This window comes from Oncorhynchus masou, chromosome 9 (genome assembly GCF_036934945.1).
Source record: "Oncorhynchus masou masou isolate Uvic2021 chromosome 9, UVic_Omas_1.1, whole genome shotgun sequence".
In the NCBI taxonomy this organism is placed as follows: Eukaryota; Metazoa; Chordata; class Actinopteri; order Salmoniformes; family Salmonidae; genus Oncorhynchus; species Oncorhynchus masou.
The window spans coordinates 56,927,248-56,947,891 of NC_088220.1; the positions used below are offsets into that span (position 1 = coordinate 56,927,248).

At 41.3% G+C, this 20,644-nt stretch overlaps 1 protein-coding gene across 1 annotated transcript in view; it reads right to left on the minus strand.

Moving 5' to 3' along the window:
- Positions 1-1,452: 1,452 nt before the first annotated feature.
- The window catches only part of LOC135546297 (alpha-2-macroglobulin-like), a 35,385-nt gene continuing 16,193 nt past the window's right edge, over positions 1,453-20,644 (minus strand). Inside the window, exons 18-36 of the mRNA XM_064974627.1 lie at positions 16,041-16,209; positions 13,763-13,988; positions 13,467-13,593; positions 13,217-13,338; positions 13,078-13,129; positions 12,916-12,999; positions 12,602-12,778; positions 11,606-11,681; positions 11,242-11,398; positions 11,008-11,082; positions 10,707-10,869; positions 7,729-7,919; positions 7,243-7,458; positions 6,930-7,054; positions 5,791-5,881; positions 5,547-5,615; positions 1,921-2,026; positions 1,762-1,815; positions 1,453-1,558 (exon numbers count right to left, since the gene is read on the minus strand). Of these exons, the coding sequence (XP_064830699.1) occupies positions 1,775-1,815; positions 1,921-2,026; positions 5,547-5,615; positions 5,791-5,881; positions 6,930-7,054; positions 7,243-7,458; positions 7,729-7,919; positions 10,707-10,869; positions 11,008-11,082; positions 11,242-11,398; positions 11,606-11,681; positions 12,602-12,778; positions 12,916-12,999; positions 13,078-13,129; positions 13,217-13,338; positions 13,467-13,593; positions 13,763-13,988; positions 16,041-16,209 (2,267 nt within the window). The 3' untranslated portion in view covers positions 1,453-1,558; positions 1,762-1,774. The remainder of the gene's footprint in view (positions 1,559-1,761; positions 1,816-1,920; positions 2,027-5,546; positions 5,616-5,790; positions 5,882-6,929; positions 7,055-7,242; positions 7,459-7,728; positions 7,920-10,706; positions 10,870-11,007; positions 11,083-11,241; positions 11,399-11,605; positions 11,682-12,601; positions 12,779-12,915; positions 13,000-13,077; positions 13,130-13,216; positions 13,339-13,466; positions 13,594-13,762; positions 13,989-16,040; positions 16,210-20,644) is intronic.

Below are 20,644 nucleotides of genomic sequence, written 5' to 3' on the forward strand. Positions count from 1 at the left end.
TTATTTTAAGAATGTGAAATGTCAGAATAATATTAGAGAGGATGATTTATTTCAGCTTTTATTTCTTTCATCACATTCCCACTGGGTCAGAAGTTTACATACAGTGACACATGGACAGACAGTCATTAGGCCAATAGTTGCAAACAGTTTCTATTGGACAAATTCAGGTATGTTGATCCCAGTTTCGTTCCGTTTGCTTTCGTTTAAAAAACATTTTACAATAGAATCGGAGGGATGAATACACTCCTGGTCACGCGTGAACACAGTTTACATTCATAGCAGCCATGTTATATTCCTTCTTGCATCTATGCGCTCTCCTCTCACCTTTTCCCTTAGTTTGTGGATTTCAATGCACAACACATCAGCTGTATGTGACTAGGCGAAAAAAGCTTTCCAAGTCAAACCATGTCATAAGCGCTACACACAGCCTACATCGTTGTCCCCATATTAGCTAAAGTAACGTCATAGTCAACATAGCTAATAGAACTGTGTTCATAAACCCGCTACAATCATGCAGTAACTTTACAGTGTATAGTTAGTTATCAGTTCAGCAGTTACACCTGTGCGCCCAGGTGGCAATAAATTAGTAAAACCAAAAGCTTACTTCGACTTGGAAGAGTTCCAGTGTTGTGTTGGATAGTCATAGCCAGCTAGCTAACATAGCATCCCTCTGAGGGTGTTGTGAGTAGGCTACATTAGCTAGCTGATTTGCTTGCTAAGTAAGTGAAACCTACTTGCTTCTCCTTCTTTTGATTAAGTTAATTTCTTCAAAACTGTTCAACTATTGTCTCTCTTTAAGTCTCTGATCCTTTGGTTGGGTCGACAACATGTCAGTTCCTGCTGCAAAAGCCCTGATAGGTTGGAGGACGTCCTCTGGAAGTTGTCATAATTACGGTGTAAGTCTATGGAAGGGGGTGAGAACAATGAGCCTCCAAGGTTTTGTATTGAAGTCAGTGTACCCAGAGGAGGACGGAAGCAAGCTGTCCTGTTGAGGCTACTGTGGACCTTCATTGCAGAACAGTGTGTTTTAATACCTTATTTGGTGACGTGAATATATTTCGTAACGTTTTATCTAAACAGGATAACTTTTGTAATGTTTTACCATTTTTATTTGTATGAAATTCCCCTTCCTCCTCTGGGGATTCTCCACTGGTGTACGTGACCTTTGACATTTAGGTCGTAAATCATGGTCATAAACCATTCGTGTGTAGATTCTGTTACTACTACAGTGGTTCTAAACTTTTTTGTTTACTGTATCACCAATCACATATTGCACTGCCCATGAGTCTTCCCAAGTGTACCCCCTGTGGATAGACCAAGTACCCCAGGATGAGACCCGCTGTCTCACACAAAGCCTTTCACTATTCACCTTGTCTCCTGAGCCTGCACTTTGGAACTCATTGCTTGCCATAGTGTGACAAAACTGTCTGGAAAAAATGCTCAAGAATAGGGTTATAATGTAAAACTTTAATTCCAGTTACATATTTTACTTTAGATCTTGAAAGATATGTCAAGGTTTGCAGGTGTGACCTCTGTGAATGTCATGTTCTTCTTACATCTGCAGAAGAGTGCATACATATACTGTACATGTAAGGAATGAATGCTTTAACAAACTGACCAACTTTTTGGTAGAAGGAATATCAACATAGTTAAACTAAATAATGTATAGTACATGTATAGAGTATGCATGTATAGTATATGGATCAGTTATTTTAAATCTAATAATTCAACATCAATATTTTCACAATTAAAATAGCTCACCAGTTTGTAACCCCTACTTGCAAGGGAAGACATATTCTGTTTCTGCCTGGTCACCTGAATGAAACCATAAGACAGATAAGTCTCAGTAAATGAATACAAGTAACCAAATGTTACTAAAAAGGAAAAATACATATTGGGGAAGGTTAGATTTAAACTTACTCGGCTGGTAGTAGTCGTAGATCTTGACCACCGCTGGCTTTAGATTTTGTACTGGGAGCTCCTGTATGATGTCCAGGGTGTGGTTGAAAGGCAATAGTGATGGTAACTGTCGGGAGATTAAATTATTTATTTTTTAAACACGAAAAAAACCATATTGATCACAATTATTGAAATGCTCTAAGCAGAAGTTTCCGTTTCAGTAACACTCTACTTGACACCCAGCGTGTTAATAGTATTACCCACAAAACCTACCACATATGGCAAAACATTCCATTACACTATAGCCTCCATGTCAACTGCATGTTTATGTTATATACTTTTTAATTGACAGTATTATTGTAGTTGTAATTGCTCTGTTGCTGATAACTGGGATGAATGCAGGAATAGGTTTCAAGAACAAGTTATGTAAAATATGATGAAAGTGGCTGTAAAGAATTCATTACAACAACAAAGGATTTAAGAAACAAACTTTAAAACATCTTGGCAGGGAAAACACTGAATAAATGTGTAAATGTATTCAGACCCTTTACTTGTTGAAGAACCTTTGACAGCGACTACTGCCTTGAGTCTTCTTGGGTATGGCGCTACAAGCTTGGCGCACCTGTATTTGGGGAGTTTCTCCCGTTCCTCTCTGCAGATCCTCTCAAGCTATGTAAGGTTGGATGGAGAGTGTGGCTGCACAGCTATTACCAAGTCTCTCCAGATATGTTTGATTGGCTTCAAGTCCGGGCTCTGGCTGGGCAACTCAAGGACATTCAGAGACTTGTCCCAAAGCCACTGTCATGACGTTGGCCTCTTTGGGTATAGCAACCACATCCCCCTCTCCCTGCCTCCTTCAACTAGGCTGCTGTGGTCAGAGGTCGTAAATTCCTGAGAGGATCTCCACATGGACACATAGTAGAGAGAGAGTAAACTTTCATAGAGGACAAAGGAAATCCTTCCACCTCACAGAACTTGAGGTACGAACAAATGTCATGATCTGGAGAAAGTATAAAAATCGGTGAAGAATCCAGCTACGAACTGGTCCATTTGTCACAACTTGGGAAAGCTCATGGGAGACGGTGTGGCCACATTACCATAACGCTGTTTATATAATAGCCTCAGATATGAGGTTTACATCTAATTGTTGTATAAGATGAATGAGTGAGTATGATACTGTTTGTATAATTGCGTTATATGATTTTGGACTGTTTAAATGGAGAAAAATACAATTCCCTTTTGCTTTGAACTAAATCAGAGGACCGCCCCTGAGCCCAGTTAGGGTCAGACATCCTGGGACAGCCTTTTCTGCCATTCCCAATAAAAAAAACACTCGGGTTTTTGATCACCAGACCGAGCCTACCTCAATTACGAGATGGCTAAAGGTTGCAGACCATGTTTTTCTCCATTAGGAGGACAAAGGCTGTAGACCATTGCTGAATCTTTTAACCATAACACGTGGTTAAACTCTTAGACTATCGATACCGACAGAATAAGAACAAGTCTTTGATATTAATTACTAGTCTGCAGCTAGGAATTCGGTATCATTGAACGTGAAGAACGACAACCGCCGAAACATCCATTCTATAACGAATGTCACTCTAAACAATACCCTCTAACCACAAATGAGAGAGATGGACAATTCTACGAAAGAAATTCACTTTTCACCAGTGATCAAGATGACACACGTAGCGTAAATATATATATTGATTGCAATTGTTCCCGAATGAGTGAGCATTCATGTGCAAAGGATTAGCATTTCAATTGTTATAATTATCACTTTGTAGTGACTTCTTAGTCGACCCCCACTTCCCTTTTAGTCTAACAAGCCGCCATGCCGGTTTAGCCCACTAGGGCACATTCTCCTATCATTACATTTACCTTGTTTGTTTATGCATTTCTGTGAATGACTTAGTTAGTAATAAATAAATGATTTAAGACAATTGATGACTCAAAGTGAAGACTGGGGTCAATGCAGATAACCAACAATTTACGACGTTTGGAATGAGACTAACATGAGGTATATAATTCATTAATTCGAAGACTAATTGATCAGATAAAATATCTGAAAAGTTATTTTAGGAAATGATAACTCTGTAATCTGAATATTTTTCCTTGGTGCACCGACTTCCTAGTTAATTAGTTACGTGATTAATCAGTTGATCGCACAGTAACAAATTACAGAGAATCTTTGATAAAAACTATCAGTCTTCAGTTAATGATGGTAAAGACACGACACACTCTTGCGTTGTCTTGGCTGTGTGCTTAGTGTCATTGTCCTGTTGGAAGGTGAACCTTCACCCCAGGCTGAGGTCCTGAGCAGGTTTTCATCTTTGCTCCGTTCATCTTTCCCTCGATCCTGACTAGTCTCCCAGTTCCTGGCGCTTAAAAACATCCCCAAAGCATGATGCTGTCACCACCATGCTCCACTTGTAGGGATGGTGCCAGGATTCCCCCAGACGTGATGCTTGGCATTCATGCCAAACAGTTCAATCTTGGTTTCATCAGACCAAAGAATCTTGTTTCTCATGGTCTGAGAGTCTTTAGGTGCCTTTTGGCAAACTCCAAGAGAGCTGAAATGTGCCTTTTACTGAGGAGTGGCTTCTGTCTGGCTACTACCATAAAAGCCTGATTGGTGGAGTGGTCCAGAGATGGTTGTCCTTCTAGAAGGTTCTCCCATCTCCACAGAGGAACTCTGGCGTACTTTCAGAGTGACCATCGGTTTCTTGGTCATCCCCCTGACCAAGGCCCTACTCCCCCGATTGCTCACTTTGGCCAGGCGGCCAATTAACAATGAGATCACTGTGTTCTTGGGGACCTTCAATGCTGCAGACATTTTTTGGTACCCTTCCCCAGATCGGTGCATCAACACAATCCTGTCTCGGAGCTCTACAGACAATTCCGTCGACCTCATGGCTTGGTTTTTGCTCTGACATGCACTGTCAACTGCAGAACTTACTATAGACAAGTGTGTGCCTTTCCAAATCATGTCCAATCAATTGAATTTACCACAAGTGGACTCCAATCAAGTTGTAGAAACATCAAGGATAATCAATAGAAACAGGATGCACCTGTGCTCAATTTCGAGTCTCAGAGCAAAGGGTCTGAATACTTATGTTATTAAGGTATTTCAGTTTTTAATAAATTAGCAACATTTTCTAAAAACTTGTTTTCACTTTGTCATTATAGGGTAGGAAAAAATGGCTGTAATAAACTGTGGAAAAAGTCAATACTTTCCAAATGCACTGTATGTCACCACAAGTACATCAAAATGTATATACAGTCACTAGTGAAAGTCTCCACACTCCTTGCACATTTTGCTGCCTTAAATTAGATTTTTTCCTAACCTTGCCAAATTTTCCAAGAGAGAGAGAACACATACACTAAAACAAAAACTAATACATTAAACTTTTTGTGCAGGTTTAACCTCTTTCTTGCTCTGTATTTTCTTGCTTGAGAATCTGCTATTTTCTAAGAAGCAATTATTTTATTGACCATTTTAATTGCAAACAATCACATTTCTAAAGTGAAAGAAAATTCACAACCAAATTTACTGATCTTGACCAATTTTGACAAAAACAATGGACATATGTTGCCCTAAGAGTTGTGCAAAGTTGATAGAATGGATATTTTGGTTTTGGTCTCACCTCTGTCAAGTACATTAACACATGGTCATCTTCAGTATCAACACGATCCACTTGAAATGTCCTCCTCAGCTGTGAAGACAAGCCATACATGTTATTCATCTTGCATTGACAACAAAAGTTAATTTTCATGTGAAAGAGGCAAGAGCTACAATACATGGAAAAAGGCCACAGGTAACACCATAAAAGTATGTTATGACAAAAAAAAAAAAAAAAAAAAAAAAAAAAAAAAAAAAAAAAAACTTACCCTCTCCAAAGAGTCTGGGTCTGGAGCAAATCCAGACAGCATTTTCAAATCCACAATAATCATATTGGTGGTCAGCTCCTTTCCAGAATATCTGTGAAAGAACAGAGGCCCCTGACATCAAAGTTTGATTTTGACAAGTGCTTGTAAAAATCAAATTAATGGATACTTTGATTATTTTACCAATAAAAATACCAGGTTTCCTGATATGTTTTCTTACTGTTAGGTACAAACTAGAATTTAATAACCTATACATATAGTGCCCTCTAATTATTGGGACAGTGAAGCATTTTTTAACAAACAATGACTATGAGGTTAAAGTGCAGACTGTCATCTTTAATTTCAGTGTATTTGCATCCATACCGGGTGAACCGTTTGGAAATTACAGCACTTTTTCTACATAGTCCCCCCATTTTAGCGGACCAAACGTAGGCTATTAGGAAAAATTTACATATGTGTATTGAAGTAGTATAAAGTTAAGTATTTGGTCCCATATTCAGAGCATATAATGACTACATCAACCTTGTCACAACAAATGTGTTGGATTCATTTGCTGTTTGTTTTGGTTGTGTTCCAGATTACTTTGTGCCCAATAGAAATGTATTGTGTCATTTTGGAGTAACTTTAATTGCAAATAAGAATATAATATTTTTCTAAACACATCCATATTACAGACACAAAAGTTACAGATGCTAAAATATCACAACACCCCCCCCCCCAACGTCCCCTGTTATTGTAATGGTGAGAGGTTAGCATGTCTTGGGGGTATGATATTTGTGCATCTGTGACTGTCTCACTCATCATCATTCACAATTCATTCAGGATTATCTGTAATCATGGTAGCATCCACATTAATATACACGTTTTTAGAAACATATTCTATTCTTATTTACAATAAAAGTGACTCCAAAATGACAATACATTATTTACCATTAATTTCTATTGGGCACAAAATAATCTGAAACATGTTTCTTAGTCGCAATAATTACAAATAATTATGAAGGGCACTGTAGGTATAAAAACACCAATAGAATTGGGTCAAAAACATTTTTAGACCTGCTCTATAATAACACTTTGGAGTGTCATCAATGACCTGATTGAAATAATGCTTCAGTAAACGCAAATGTGTCATTCAATCTTACTGAGACTTGAGGTTCAGCGTGACTCTGGGTCTCAAAGAGTTGCTGTTGCAGTCCACCTCTGTCTTCACCTGGATGCTGAGCGTTGTGCTGTCAGTAGGAGTAGGGATGTTGTAGTGGAGCGCCACCTGGGAAAGAGGGAAGAAGGGGTCAGGGGAACAAGGTTGTCTAAAAATATACATTTTACAAGCTGGATTTTTTTAAACTTTTCATAAACTAGATATCAAGCCAGACAAAGCTTCTTCTTGTTTGGACTTCACAGTAATATATAAATCAGATCATGCAACATAGGATTGGGAGGAGTGTCTTCACTGACCTGCACTGAGGCACAAGCACTGCCCTTCACTTCCACTGTGTACTTCCCTTCTGTGTCCTGCAGCGCACTCTCCTGGTAGAGAAGCTTGTTGTTTTGGTTCACATTGAAGAGGTGCTGTCCCCCACTGGGAGACTGTACTGTCACTGTGCTGGTGCCCTCTCTACTGAACACCCTGGTGGAGTAGAGAGCCAGGGCCTGGAGGGCCACCACTGTGTCCTAAACACAAACAACAGACAAATGTGTTCAAAATGAATGGAGCTATCCCATTTTACATGAAAGGTTCATTTTACATTAGTTCAGTTCAAGAGTGGCTATTTCTCATATCCATTCATTATCATTTATTGCCTCCATTCCAGCGGAAGTTAGTTTCACCTGGCTTGACATGACAAGAAGCACATACATGTGGTGAAATCAAGGTAATAATGCCTCACTACTAGTGCACAGCACAGATTGCCATTTCGGACCAAATGTGTTTTGGAAGTATACCTGTGTGGAAGAGAAGCCTCCGTAGGCGTTCTGCTGTCTCACCAGCCACCTGACGATGTGGGAGGCATAGCCCAGGTCAGTGGTAGACAGAGGGGAGGCACTGAGGGAAGCCAGCAGAACGTAGGAGCTGATCTCCACTGCCAGGGAGGCTGAGGTCTCTGAGGAGGTCTGAGTCCAGTGCAGGAGACCCCCTGAGGGATGAGGAACACACAGAGACAGAGAGAGACACAGAGCCTAGCTTATTCATCATTATACATAATATGACAGACACCTGAGTTCTTTGAAATACTAATTTAATTGAGACTAATGTGCCAGATTTGCGGATGGTTTGCACTTTTGTAATTACTCCATTGCCCAGGTAAGATCAATCAAGGAAAGACAGCACAAACCTCTCTGGATTACAACCAAATTATGTGTACTATATTACATATTTCATCCTTTAAAAAATACAACTTTTACATTACTGGGTAGTTTACCAATAAAATGGTCTGACGATGATGTGGAACTCATTCTTCAGATCAACCTCCAGTAACCACTAAAAAACATATACTCGGTATACATATCCAGAAAGAAAGAAATACTCACTCCAATAAATGTTTATAGAAAGTTTGCAAAAATAGACAAGATCTTGCTACAATAGAAAGGAAAATATCTGTCTATTTGTGGAAAAATTGTTGACAGTGCATGTCAGAGCAAAAACAAAGCCATGATGTCAAAGGAATTGTCTGTAGAGCTCCAAGACATGATTGTGTTGAGGCACCGATCTGGGGAAGGGTACCAAAAATGTCTGCAGCATTGAAGGTCCCCAAGAACACAGTGGCTTCCATCATTCTTAAATGGAAGAAGCTTGGAACCACCAAGACCCTTACTAGAGCTGGCTGCCCGGCCAAACTGAGCAATCGGGGAAGAAGGGCCCGTAAAGTGGCTGTTCCACTGGATGTCAGAAGGTGAATTCACCAATTTGTAAGTCGCTCTGGATAAGAGCGTCTGCTAAATGACTTAAATGTAAATGTGGTCAGGGAGGTGACCAAGAAACCGATGGTCACTCTGACAGAACGCCAGAGTTCCTCTGTGGAGATGGGAGAACCTTCTGGAAGGACAACCATCTGTGCAGCATTGAATGTCCCCAAGAACACAGTGGTCTCCATCAATATTAAATGGAATAAGTTTGGAACCACCAAGACTCTTCCTAGAGCTGGCCACCTTCCAGAAGGACAACCATCTCTGCAGCACTCCACCAAATCAGGCTTTTATGGTAGAGTGGCCAGACGGAAGCCACTCCTCAGTAAAAGTCACATGACAGCCGCATGGAGTTTGCCAAAAGGCACCTAAAGACTCTCAGACCACGAGAAACAAGATTCTCTGGTCTGATGAAACCAAGATTGAACTCTTTGGCCTGAATGCCATGCGTCACGTTTGGAGGAAACCTGGCAACATCCATACGGTGAAGCATGGTAGTGGCAGCACCATACTTTGGGGATGTTTTTCAGCGGCAGGGATTGTGAGACTAGTCAGGATCGAGGCAAAGATGAATGGAGCAAAGTACAGAGAGCTCCTTAATGAAAACCTGCTCCAGAGTGCTAACGACCTCAGACTGGGGTGAAGTTTCCCCTTCCAACAGGACAATGACCCTAAGCACGCAGGAGTGGCATCTGGACAAGACTCTGAATGTCCTTGAGTGACCCAGCCAGAGCCCGGACTTGAACCCGATCTAACATCTCTGGAGAGACCTGAAAATAGCCGTGCAGCGATGCTCCCCATCCATCCTGACAAAGCTTGAGAGGATCTGCAGAGAATAATGTTAGAAACTCCCCAAATACAGGTGTACCAAGATTGCAACGTCATACCCAAGAATACTCTTGCCTGTACTCGCTACCAAACATGCTTCAACAAAGTACTGATTAAAGGGTTTGACTACTTATGTAAATGTGATATTTAATTCATTTCTATTAGCAAAAATATTAAAACATTTGTTTTTGCTTTTTCATTATGGGGTATCGTGTGTAGATTGATGTGGGTGGGAATGATTTAATAAATTTTAGAATAAGGCTGTAACCTAACAAACTGTGGAGAAAGTCAAGGGGTCTGAATACTTCCCGAAGGCACTGTATATAATGAATATGAATTCGGAGGGCAGAAATGATTAAATATCAAAGCATCAAACCTCTCAGCAAAGGCGTCAGTCATACAAAAGTTATACTTTGTTCCGAACTGGTTCTCTATCAGATTAGTAAGTATGTCTCACCCCATGTTCAAGAATGGCCTATTCCCTTTATTCAGATTACAACCTCTCACTTTCGGTTATTTGAAAATGAAATAATCTCCAAAATATCACAATTTTTAAAACAAGCCATAGAAAGTTGTTTGCAATTTCAGTTTAAACCACCAGAATAGACAGAACATATAATACAACAAATACTGTGGTTAAACTCAAATATACTAATTGATTAAAAAAACTACACATTAAGGAAAGAAATTCCACAAATGTACTTTAACAAGGCACACCTGTTAATTGAAATGCATTCCAGGTGATTACCTCATGAAGCTCGTTGAGAGAATGCCAAGTGTGCAAAGCTGTCATGAAGGCAAAGGGTGGCTACTTTGAAGAATCTCAAATATAAAATATATTTAGATTTGTTTAACACTTTTTTGGTTACTACATGATTCCATATGTGTTATTTCATAGTTTTGATGTCTTCACTATTATTCTACATTCTACTTAGTACCAACACGATCCACTAGAAGTGAACTCCTCAGCTTTGAAGACGTCTTCACTATTATTGTACAATGTAGAAAATAACAAAACAAAAAAGAAAACCCCTTGAATGAGGCGGTGTGTCCAAACTTTTGACTGGTACTTCATATATTTACAAAAGAATATATGGGGGATTGGAAATAATGCAGACAATTACATTGATGGAAGCTACAATCTGTAAGCTGATATACCCCCCTCCCCCCCAAAAAAGGATATGTCTCACTCTCTCGTAATGCTACCGTGTCCAGGTGCTGCAGAAGCTGGGCCCGGGTCTCCATGTCCCCTGCCAGGGTAAAGGTGTAGGCCAGCAGAGCAGTAGTGTAGGTGTTGGACAAATCGCTGGTGGAGTTCTTCAGGCAAGACAAACTGCCGTACAAAACAGGATCCTGGAGCACAAAATAACAGAGCAGCACATTAAGAGACATGTTAGCCTGGTCTCAGATCTGCTAACGGTAACACCTATTCTTATGCTTATTTCTTTGGCTATTTCCAGATAAAAAATATTTTGTGGAGATGCTACTTACCGACGCTGACATGTTGAGCTCCAGCATTGAAGCAGTGATGTAGGCCGTCAGTGTGACTTCATCCGTCACCCCACCCTATAAAACAATGTCAAAATACTACAATGTGTATTAAACTACAATTCTGTTGAAAGCATCATTCACAACTTCATGGCTGGTCTGATGAGACACACAACTACATCTTCTTCCATCTTCCTTCAGTTTATTATCAATTATACATTTGATATCAATAAATACCTTCATTCTGTTATTAAAGAGTTTCCCCAATCTGACAAAACACCCATGTTTGCCTTGCTGACTTTCCAACCAACTCGTGGACTCTTTCATTTGCGCCGGGTCAATATAAATGAAAGACTGTGCTTTGCCAAAGGATCGCAAGACAAAAGCAGTCAGCCTGAGGAAAGAGAACTTGATTTGAATGTCCCGTCATAATACCCATATAAGGTTGTCAATAACATGACTTAGAGCTTGACATTACATGCAATGACAGCTTATGTCACATCCATGGTCTGTCAGAGACAATGCTATTTGATTGGTCAATACTTAATTGAAACAAACAGTTATAATGTGTTTACCAGTAGTTGAAAAACACTATACTCACCAAGTATTCCCCGAGCCTTGGCCAAATGTGCTGTACGCACCATCAAAATGCTTGTAGTTCAGCTGCCTTTGGTAACCTGTCGTTGTGTTTTTAGAGTGGACAATAAAGTGACCAAGTGTTTTTTATAGTCACTGAGTGTATGCCCTAAGTAGCACTCTATTCCGTATATAGTACACTACTTTGCCAGGAAAAAACAAGTGCACTATGTAGGGAATAGGCCAGGTAGGGTAGATTACTTTCTAAAAGGTAATCAGTTACTAGTTACTTGTCCATAATTGTCATCAGTAACGTAAATTGTGGATTACCCAAACTCAGTAATGTAATCTGATTACTTTGTTACTTTTGGATGACTTTCCCCTTAAGAAGCATAGAAGATAAAGTATCCATCAAACACATTTGGTGACTTGTGGTCAGACATGCTCAGGTGGAACAAACTCAAACTTAAACAGCCTTTTCAATGCTGAATTGAATGTCATTGATGAAACAGAAAGGTGTCAATGTGTTTTTCAGCAAACATTCTTTCTGAATTTAAATTGGCAATAATCTAGATTTTGAAAAGTATCTGTAATCTGATTACAAAATTTTAGCTGGTAGCTGATTACAGTGACTGTTTGTTTTGGTCATCAGATTACATGGAACAGATTATAGATGTAATCAGTTACTCCCCAACCCTGGGTGTGCCATTTGGGATGCATCCTCAATATTCTCTGATCAAATTATTTCAGTGGGAAAACATCCCGAAGTCCCTGCATGTGCTGGGTCAGTGATGCACTGTCGATAAGACACTGTGATGTCATCTCTGCTGGAGCTCTATCATTTACATGATAGCAGGGTTATAGTCATTAGGGTACACTGTGGTGAAACGCAAAAAAAAATGTATTCAATGAAAAAAAAAAAAAAAAAAAGGTTCTGATTGGACAAATCCAGCCCTGTTTCAGTCAGTTTTCTTCCGTTTGGTGTCTAATCAATACGATCTATATGTTGAGGGACTCTTACCACTAGTGAGGAACTTGTTAGCCTTGTCTCGAATTGCTGGAGTGAGCTGCTCTGTGTTCCTCAGGTACTCGAGTATGTAGATATTGGGGGCGAGGAGGGCCATATTCTGCTCTCCACACCCATACGGCATCTGCAGCAGTCCATCCAGGTTCTTGAGGGCCCGACCCAGGATGTCCCCTACAGAGAAACATGGGACTTCTGTAAGACTGACCTCTTTAGCAAACAGCAGCATTATCGCTGGAGAAGGGTTGCTTTTCCCACCACTATGCCTCAAAAAACTCACTACACCTCTAAATGATACAATGGTATATTACCCAGGACTGAGAGAGAAATTCGATCAGACCCATCTACCACATTCTTGGGGAGTTGCAGTTCCACCTCCTCTGTCAGAGTTTCTCCTGTGGACACAGATGATAAGATGAATGGAGATGATCAGTTCAATCAAAGTGAACATTCAACATTCATGCATTACTGACCAGTTGGACACAGCAACCAGTTGTAGGTGTCGGTCTTCTCTGTTCCCTCTGCCTGAGAGGAGAGGAGATTGTTTTCAGTCAAAGGCACTAGATGGTATCTGTACATCAGTAAGTTCCATAACAGCAGTAGACGACATACCTTCACTAGCAAGCTCTTTGTAACTGTGTCGATTCGTCCTCTCTCTGGTACGTTCACAATCTCATTGTCACATGCAGTGTGGGACTGGACAGCCTCTGCACTAACGGACACATTCAAATCCCCTACACACACATTGACAGACCGAGTGCAGCACAGGTTACACAACATCCAATGTGGTGTCTGAGAGTACACAACTCAGATTAACATCCATTCTGCTGTTTGAACAGTTGAATGGAGACTGGTGACTTACCCAGCACTGAGGGTGCCATTGTCCAACTGAAGGTTTTTCGTCCATTGGCACACAAGCATGATGAATACTGGACATCATTCAGGGGTGTGAGAGTGTAGTCTAAGGAAGGAGCCGGAGTCACAGAAACCTGCCCAATAGAAACACTTGTAAGATAACATGGCAAACCCAAGACTGATACACTGGGTGTAATAAAAATAAAAACCTTTACTAGGCAAACTGCAACAAAACACAACATTTTATACAACTTGAGAAACTCATGAAACAACTCAAGAAACGATCATGATGCAGTGCCGTACCATGATGCACTTGGACAGGTAGTTGAACACAGTGGCCTTCAGCTCAAAATGCTCTCCCCGGATGATGGAGTAGGGCAGGGTGAGCTCTAGGAAGAAAGGCTGGAAGACAGTGATCTCCACAGGAGGAGCCAGACCGAAGCCGCCAGGGGCCAGGCAGAATGCCTCTGTCTCCCAGGTGGTAATGGTATCTGGGACTGTAAGGGGAATGTCTAGTGTTCCAGATTCCCTGTGATAAAGAAGTCAAAGGTCAAACAGAAAGCCACTGAGTGAAAATAGAAACATTTAGCCAAATGGGTAAATTGAGCCACTTGTTTCTAGGAACCCATACACAAAATGTATAATTTGACCAAATATTTAGTAAGAGGTCATCATTTGATGGAGTCTGTAAAGGAAGAAACCACATGGAAAAAGTGGCAAGCAACTTATGTCCAAAAAACAGATATTAATTTATTGTGTTAGAGGTTTCATGATCCCTGTATCTAAAGTAGATAATAAAGATTGTTCTATACATAATTTGGGGTCTCTATAAGCTACATCGAATAGATAGCACACTAGTTCCCAATTTGGAAATACTCACATTAATAAATAAAATAATGCTGTATTAGATTAATGTTTTTAAACGTTTTAAAATATCTGGTGTTAGGAGTGAAAGTAATCCAAAAGTAATAAAAGGCAATCGGATTACGTTACTCATTTTGAGTAATCGATTACATTGCTGATTAATTTATTTTTCAAGTACTGTAACGGACTACATTTTTCAAGTAATCCGCCCAAACCTTAATGCAAGTTATCGCTGGGATATGACGTAACAGGCCTGGCCTGTGTTAAAAGTGTTGTTTTTTTAATGTACAAAGCGTTTGTTAGGTTTTATACTTGTGTTAAAAAATGCTTAAAACGCTTAAAAGACAAAGCTGTTGTGTTTGTGTTGAATTGTGTTTCGGAAATAGAGAGATATGAACCAAGTTACCATCCAACTGTTTTGCACGCAAAAAGTACGTTGGATAAACATTTTTATGGCCTGATGGAAACAGATCATTTGTCTGTTAAAAATGTTCAATTGTTGACCCCATTAAATATGCTAGACAAGGTGGGACCTTTATGCGAGAAACGGCGGTAGAAACGCTTTTATGCGCAAATATTGATATAATAACCATCATATCCAAGTAAAACTTGGAATTATGCGGTCCTTCCACTACGACAAGGGAAAGCATGCAGTATTAGGCTACAGATTAAATAAATGATGTAGAACTTCATAAGGTGGTGAAAGTGCAAGATGATGAGGTTGATGCTCTTTTCCAATAAATATTGAGGGTTTTATTCTGGTGACATGATGATCGATGCTTGGCCGTCATTTGACAAATAAAAATAATGTCCATAATAATCTCATCATATAGTACATTTGATGGAAACAAATATATGCATGTTGTTTTTATGCAGATTTTTTTAAATATTTGCATGGAAATCTGTCCCCAATCGGATGGAAACCTAGCTATGGTTTTAAAAAGGAAGTGGTAATATTTTGTTCAGTACAGCAATGTGTAGGCAGCTTACTTACCCTGTACTGTGGGGTAAGTTGTGCCAAGAGAACATTTTTTGGGGGACAAGCTTTGTTTTCAATACTCTAATGTTTACATTAATTCTGATTATTTCCAGGGATACACAACATCCTGAAATATATGAAGATATCTTTGGTAGAAAGAATACTAGATTTCCCTTTACGGAGTGATGTTGAATGTAAAAAATGTATACATTTACACCACGCACCCCTCCTCTGTACTGCAGTTTAATGAGGTACAGGTTCCTAATGTGGACCACTAATGTATGTTTTGATATAGGCGGGTTGGTTGTTTTGCAACAAAACCGACACTTACGCAACTATGGGGTAAAGCAGGCGGTGTTGGCTTAGATTGTTGACACCAAGTAAACTATATTTTGCCTCCAAATGTTTATTGAAAACGTAAATACATTTGTACAATGAGAACTTGTTGTATCTCAAATGCATCGTTACAGTTGTTGGTTAGCTAGCTAAAGAATTTTTGCCATATTAGCATAGACATGACATGACTCAAAACATGGTATCAATAACAAGATACAACGAGCTAAAACGAGCCAACGACTATTCCCCACATGGCAGCATCTTGTCATTGTTGCTAACTATCTGACCGTTCAGAATGATAACATCACACAGCCTTCTGCCTCAACGATGCACAAGCATTATTTTTGTGATGTCCTGCCATCCAATCTATAAGGCAACAGCCTCACTGTGCAGTGCTCTTACCCAACTTCCACAAGATCCCATATCCATGTCTCGGGGAAGAAGGTACGGACTGTCTGTATGGGTGGTGGAGCTGGAGCGGCACCAAATCCGGCATCGGGTACTCCACCAAGTCCAGCTTGACCCATAAGGCTGTACATGGGTATAGGATCGGAGTAGTGTCTGTAGGATACTTGTAAAACAAAACAGTCATTCTCGTGTTAGAATCAGCCTGGTCAAACCAGACTGAATGCCGCTTTCAACGGTGATATGTGCAGCGTTCATACTGGTTTAATCAGGTGATGGGTTCTGACTTCTAAACTTGAAAAAAATTAAATATCCATATCACTGAGGGAGAGAGGGGAATGTAGAACATTTCCATTCTGTGATGATATGTTATTGTTAGACATCAGGAATCCCATGGGAAGGAGAAGGGCCACAGTCTGGTACAAGTCAACAGGACAGCCGTGAGTTCTTAAATTCCGGCGCCGACAAAGATGGCCGCCTCGCTTCGCATTCCTAGGAAACTATGCAGTTTTTTGTTTTTTTTACGTGTTATTTCTTACATTAGTACCCCAGGTCATCTTAGGTATCATTACATACAGTCGAGAAGAACTACTGAATATAAGATCAGCGTCAACTCACCATCAGTACGACCAAGAATCGCGAAGTGGATCCTGTGTTCTGCCTTTCAACCAGGACAACGGAATGGATCCCAGCCGGCGACCCAAAAAAACAACTTCGTAAAAGAGGGAAACGAGGCGGTCTTCTGGTCAGACTCCGGAGACGGGCACATCGTGCACCACTCCCTACCATTCTTCTCGCCAATGTCCAGTTTCTTGACAAAAAGGTTGATGAAATCCGAGCAAGGGTAGCATTCCAGAGGGACATCAGAGACTGTAACGTTCTTTGCTTCACGGAAACATGGCTCACTGGAGAGACGCTATCGGAGGCGGTGCAGCCAGCGGGTTTCTCCACGCATCGCGCCGACAGAAACAAACACCTTTCTGGTAAGAAGAGGGGCGGGGGCGTATGCCTTATGGCTAACGAGACGTGGTGTGATCACAGAAACATACAGGAACTCAAATCCTTCTGTTCACCTGATTTAGAATTACTCACAGTCAAATGTAGACCACATTATCTACCAAGAGAATTCTCTTCGATTATAATAACAGCCGTATATATTCCCCTCCGAACAGACACATCGATGGCTCTGAACGAACTTTATTTGACTCTTTGCAAACAGGAAACCATACATCCTGAGGCTGCATTCATTGTAGCTGGGGATTTTAACAAGGCTAATCTGAAAACAAGACTCCCTAAATTGTATCAGCATATCGATTGCGCTACCAGGGCTGGCAAAACCTTGGATCATTGTTATTCTAACTTCCGTGACGCATATAAGGCCTTGCCCCGCCCTACTTTCGGAAAAGCTGACCACGACTCCATTTTGCTGATCCCTGCCTACAGACAGAAACTAAAACAAGAAGCTCCCATGCTGAGGTCTGTCCAACGCTGGTCCGACCAAGCTGATTCCACATTCCAAGACTGCTTCCATCATGTGGACTGGGACATGTTTCGTATTGCGTCAGACAACAACATTGACGAATACGCTGATTCGGTGTGCGAGTTCATTAGAATGTGCGTTGAAGATGTCGTTCCCATAGCAACGATTAAAACATTCCCTAACCAGAAACCGTGGATTGATGGCAGCATTCGCGTGAAACTGAAAGCGCGAACCACTGCTTTTAATCAGGGCAAGGTGACTGGTAACATGACCGAACACAAACAGTGCAGCTATTCCCTCCGCAAGGCTATCAAACAAGCTAAGCGTCAGTATAGAGACAAAGTAGAATCTCAATTCAACGGCTCAGACACAAGAGGTATGTGGCAGGGTCTACAGTCAATCACGGACTACAAGAAGAAAACCAGCCCAGTCACGGACCAGGATGTCTTGCTCCCAGGCAGACTAAATAACTTTTTTGCCCTCTTTGAGGACAATACAGTGCCACTGACACGGCCTGCAACGAAAACATGCGGTCTCTCCTTCACTGCAGCCGAGGTGAGTAAAACATTTAAACGTGTTAACCCTCGCAAGGCTGCAGGCCCAGACGGCATCCCCAGCCCCGCCCTCAGAGCATGCGCAGACCAGCTGGCTGGTGTGTTTACGGACATATTCAATCAATCCCTATACCAGTCTCCTGGTCCCACATGCTTCAAGAGGGCCACCATTGTTCCTGTTCCCAAGAAAGCTAAGGTAACTGAGCTAAACGACTACTGCCCCGTAGCACTCACTTCCGTCATCATGAAGTGCTTTGAGAGACTAGTCAAGGACCATATCACCTCCACCCTACCTGACACCCTTGACCCACTCCAATTTGCTTACCACCCAAATAGGTCCACAGACGACGCAATCTCAACCACACTGCACACTGCCCTAACCCATCTGGACAAGAGGAATACCTATGTGAGAATGCTGTTCATCGACTACAGCTCGGCATTTAACACCATAGTACCCTCCAAACTCGTCATCAAGACCCTGGGTCTCGACCCCGCCCTGTGCAACTGGGTACTGGACTTCCTGACGGGCCGCCCCCAGGTGGTGAGGGTAGGCAACAACATCTCCACCCCGCTGATCCTCAACACTGGGGCCCCACAAGGGTGCGTTCTGAGCCCTCTCCTGTACTCCCTGTTCACCCACGACTGCGCGGTCACGCACGCCTCCAACTCAATCATCAAGTTTGCGGACGACACAACAGTGGTAGGCTTGATTACCAACAACGACGAGACGGCCTACAGGGAGGAGGTGAGGGCCCTCGGAGTGTGGTGTCAGGACAATAACCTCACACTCAACGTCAACAAAACTAAGGAGATAATTGTGGACTTCAGGAAGCAGCAGAGGGAACACCCCCCTATCCACATCGATGGAACAGTAGTGGAGAGGGTAGTAAGTTAAGTTCTTCGGCATACACATCACAGACAAACTGAATTGGTCCACTCACACAGACAGCATTGTGAAGAAGGCGCAGCAGCGCCTCTTCAACCTCAGGAGGCTGAAGAAATTTGGCTTGTCACCAAAAGCACTCACAAACTTCTACAGATGCACAATCGAGAGCATCCTGGCAGGCTGTATCACCGCCTGGTACGGAAACTGCTCCGCCCACAACCGTAAGGCTCTCCAGAGGTTAGTGAGGTCTACACAACACATCATTGGGGGCAAACTACCTGCCCTCCAGGACACCTACACCACCCGATGTTACAGGAAGGCCATAAAGATCATCAAGGACAACACCCACCCAAGCCACTGCCTGTTCACCCCGCTATCATCCAGAAGGCGAGGTCAGTACAGGTGAATCAAAGCTGGGACCAAGAGACTGAAAAACAGCTTCTATCTCAAGGCCATCAGACTGTTAAACAGCCACCACTAACATTGAGTGGCTGCTGCCAACACACTGACTCAACTCCAGCCACTTTAATAATGGGAATTGAGGGGAAATGTAAAATATATCACTAGCCACTTTAAACAATGCTACGTAATATAATGTTTACACACCCTACATTATTCATCTCATATGTATACGTATATACTGTACTCTATATCATCTACTGCATCCTTATGTAATACATGTATCACTAGCCACTTTAACTACGCCACTTTGTTTACATACTCATCTCATATGTATATACTGTACTCGATACCATCTACTGTATCTTGCCTATGTTGCTCTGCACCATCACTCATTCATATATCTTTATGTACATATTCTTTATCCCCTTACACTGTGTATAAGAAATTAGTTTTGGAATTGTTAGTTAGATTACTTGTTGGTTGTTACTGCATTGTCTGAACTAGAAGCACAAGCATTTCGCTACACTCGCATTAACATCTGCTAACCATGTGTATGTGACAAATTTGATTTGATTTGAGTTGGGAAGGAGTGAGGTATTTGGGCTGAGATCAGGTCAGATGAATTGAGTAAGAACAGATATCACTAAAGTTCTGTCTAGCAACTGGCTGTTCCGATGTGTGAGGAGACCCAGCATATGAAGAAGGGTTAAATACCAATGCGTGTGGTGCCGAAGACGATGTCTGACGTTTTACATGCCCTCAATCAGCCCGACTAACAGGTGTCTGTATGTAGCCTCGCTACTTTTATTGCCTCGCTACTGTATATAGTCTCACTACTATTATTTTTCACTGTCTTTTTACTGTTGTTTTTATTTCTTTACTTGCCTATTGTTCACCCAATACCTTTTTTGCACTATTGGTTAGAGCCTGTAAGTAAGCATTTCACTGTTCGGCAAATGTGACAAATAAACTTTGATTTGATTGTGCGATTTCGTTCGTTTTTTTCGCGTTTGTAACTTATGCTTTAACTTATGTTGTACATAATGTTGCTGCTACCGTCTCTTATGACCAAAAATAACTTCTAGACATCAGAACTGGGATTACTCTCCATGGACTGGAAGAAGCTTTTTTTTAACGAGTCGAACGAGAAAGATATACTGCTCTCCTGGGAACAGACCCAGATCCCCGTCATTTGCATGAAGAAAAGATGGAGGAAAAGAGGACGCAGATCAGGTTGCCTTCTGAGAATTCGTAGGCGAGCGAGTAAGCTCCCAATTCC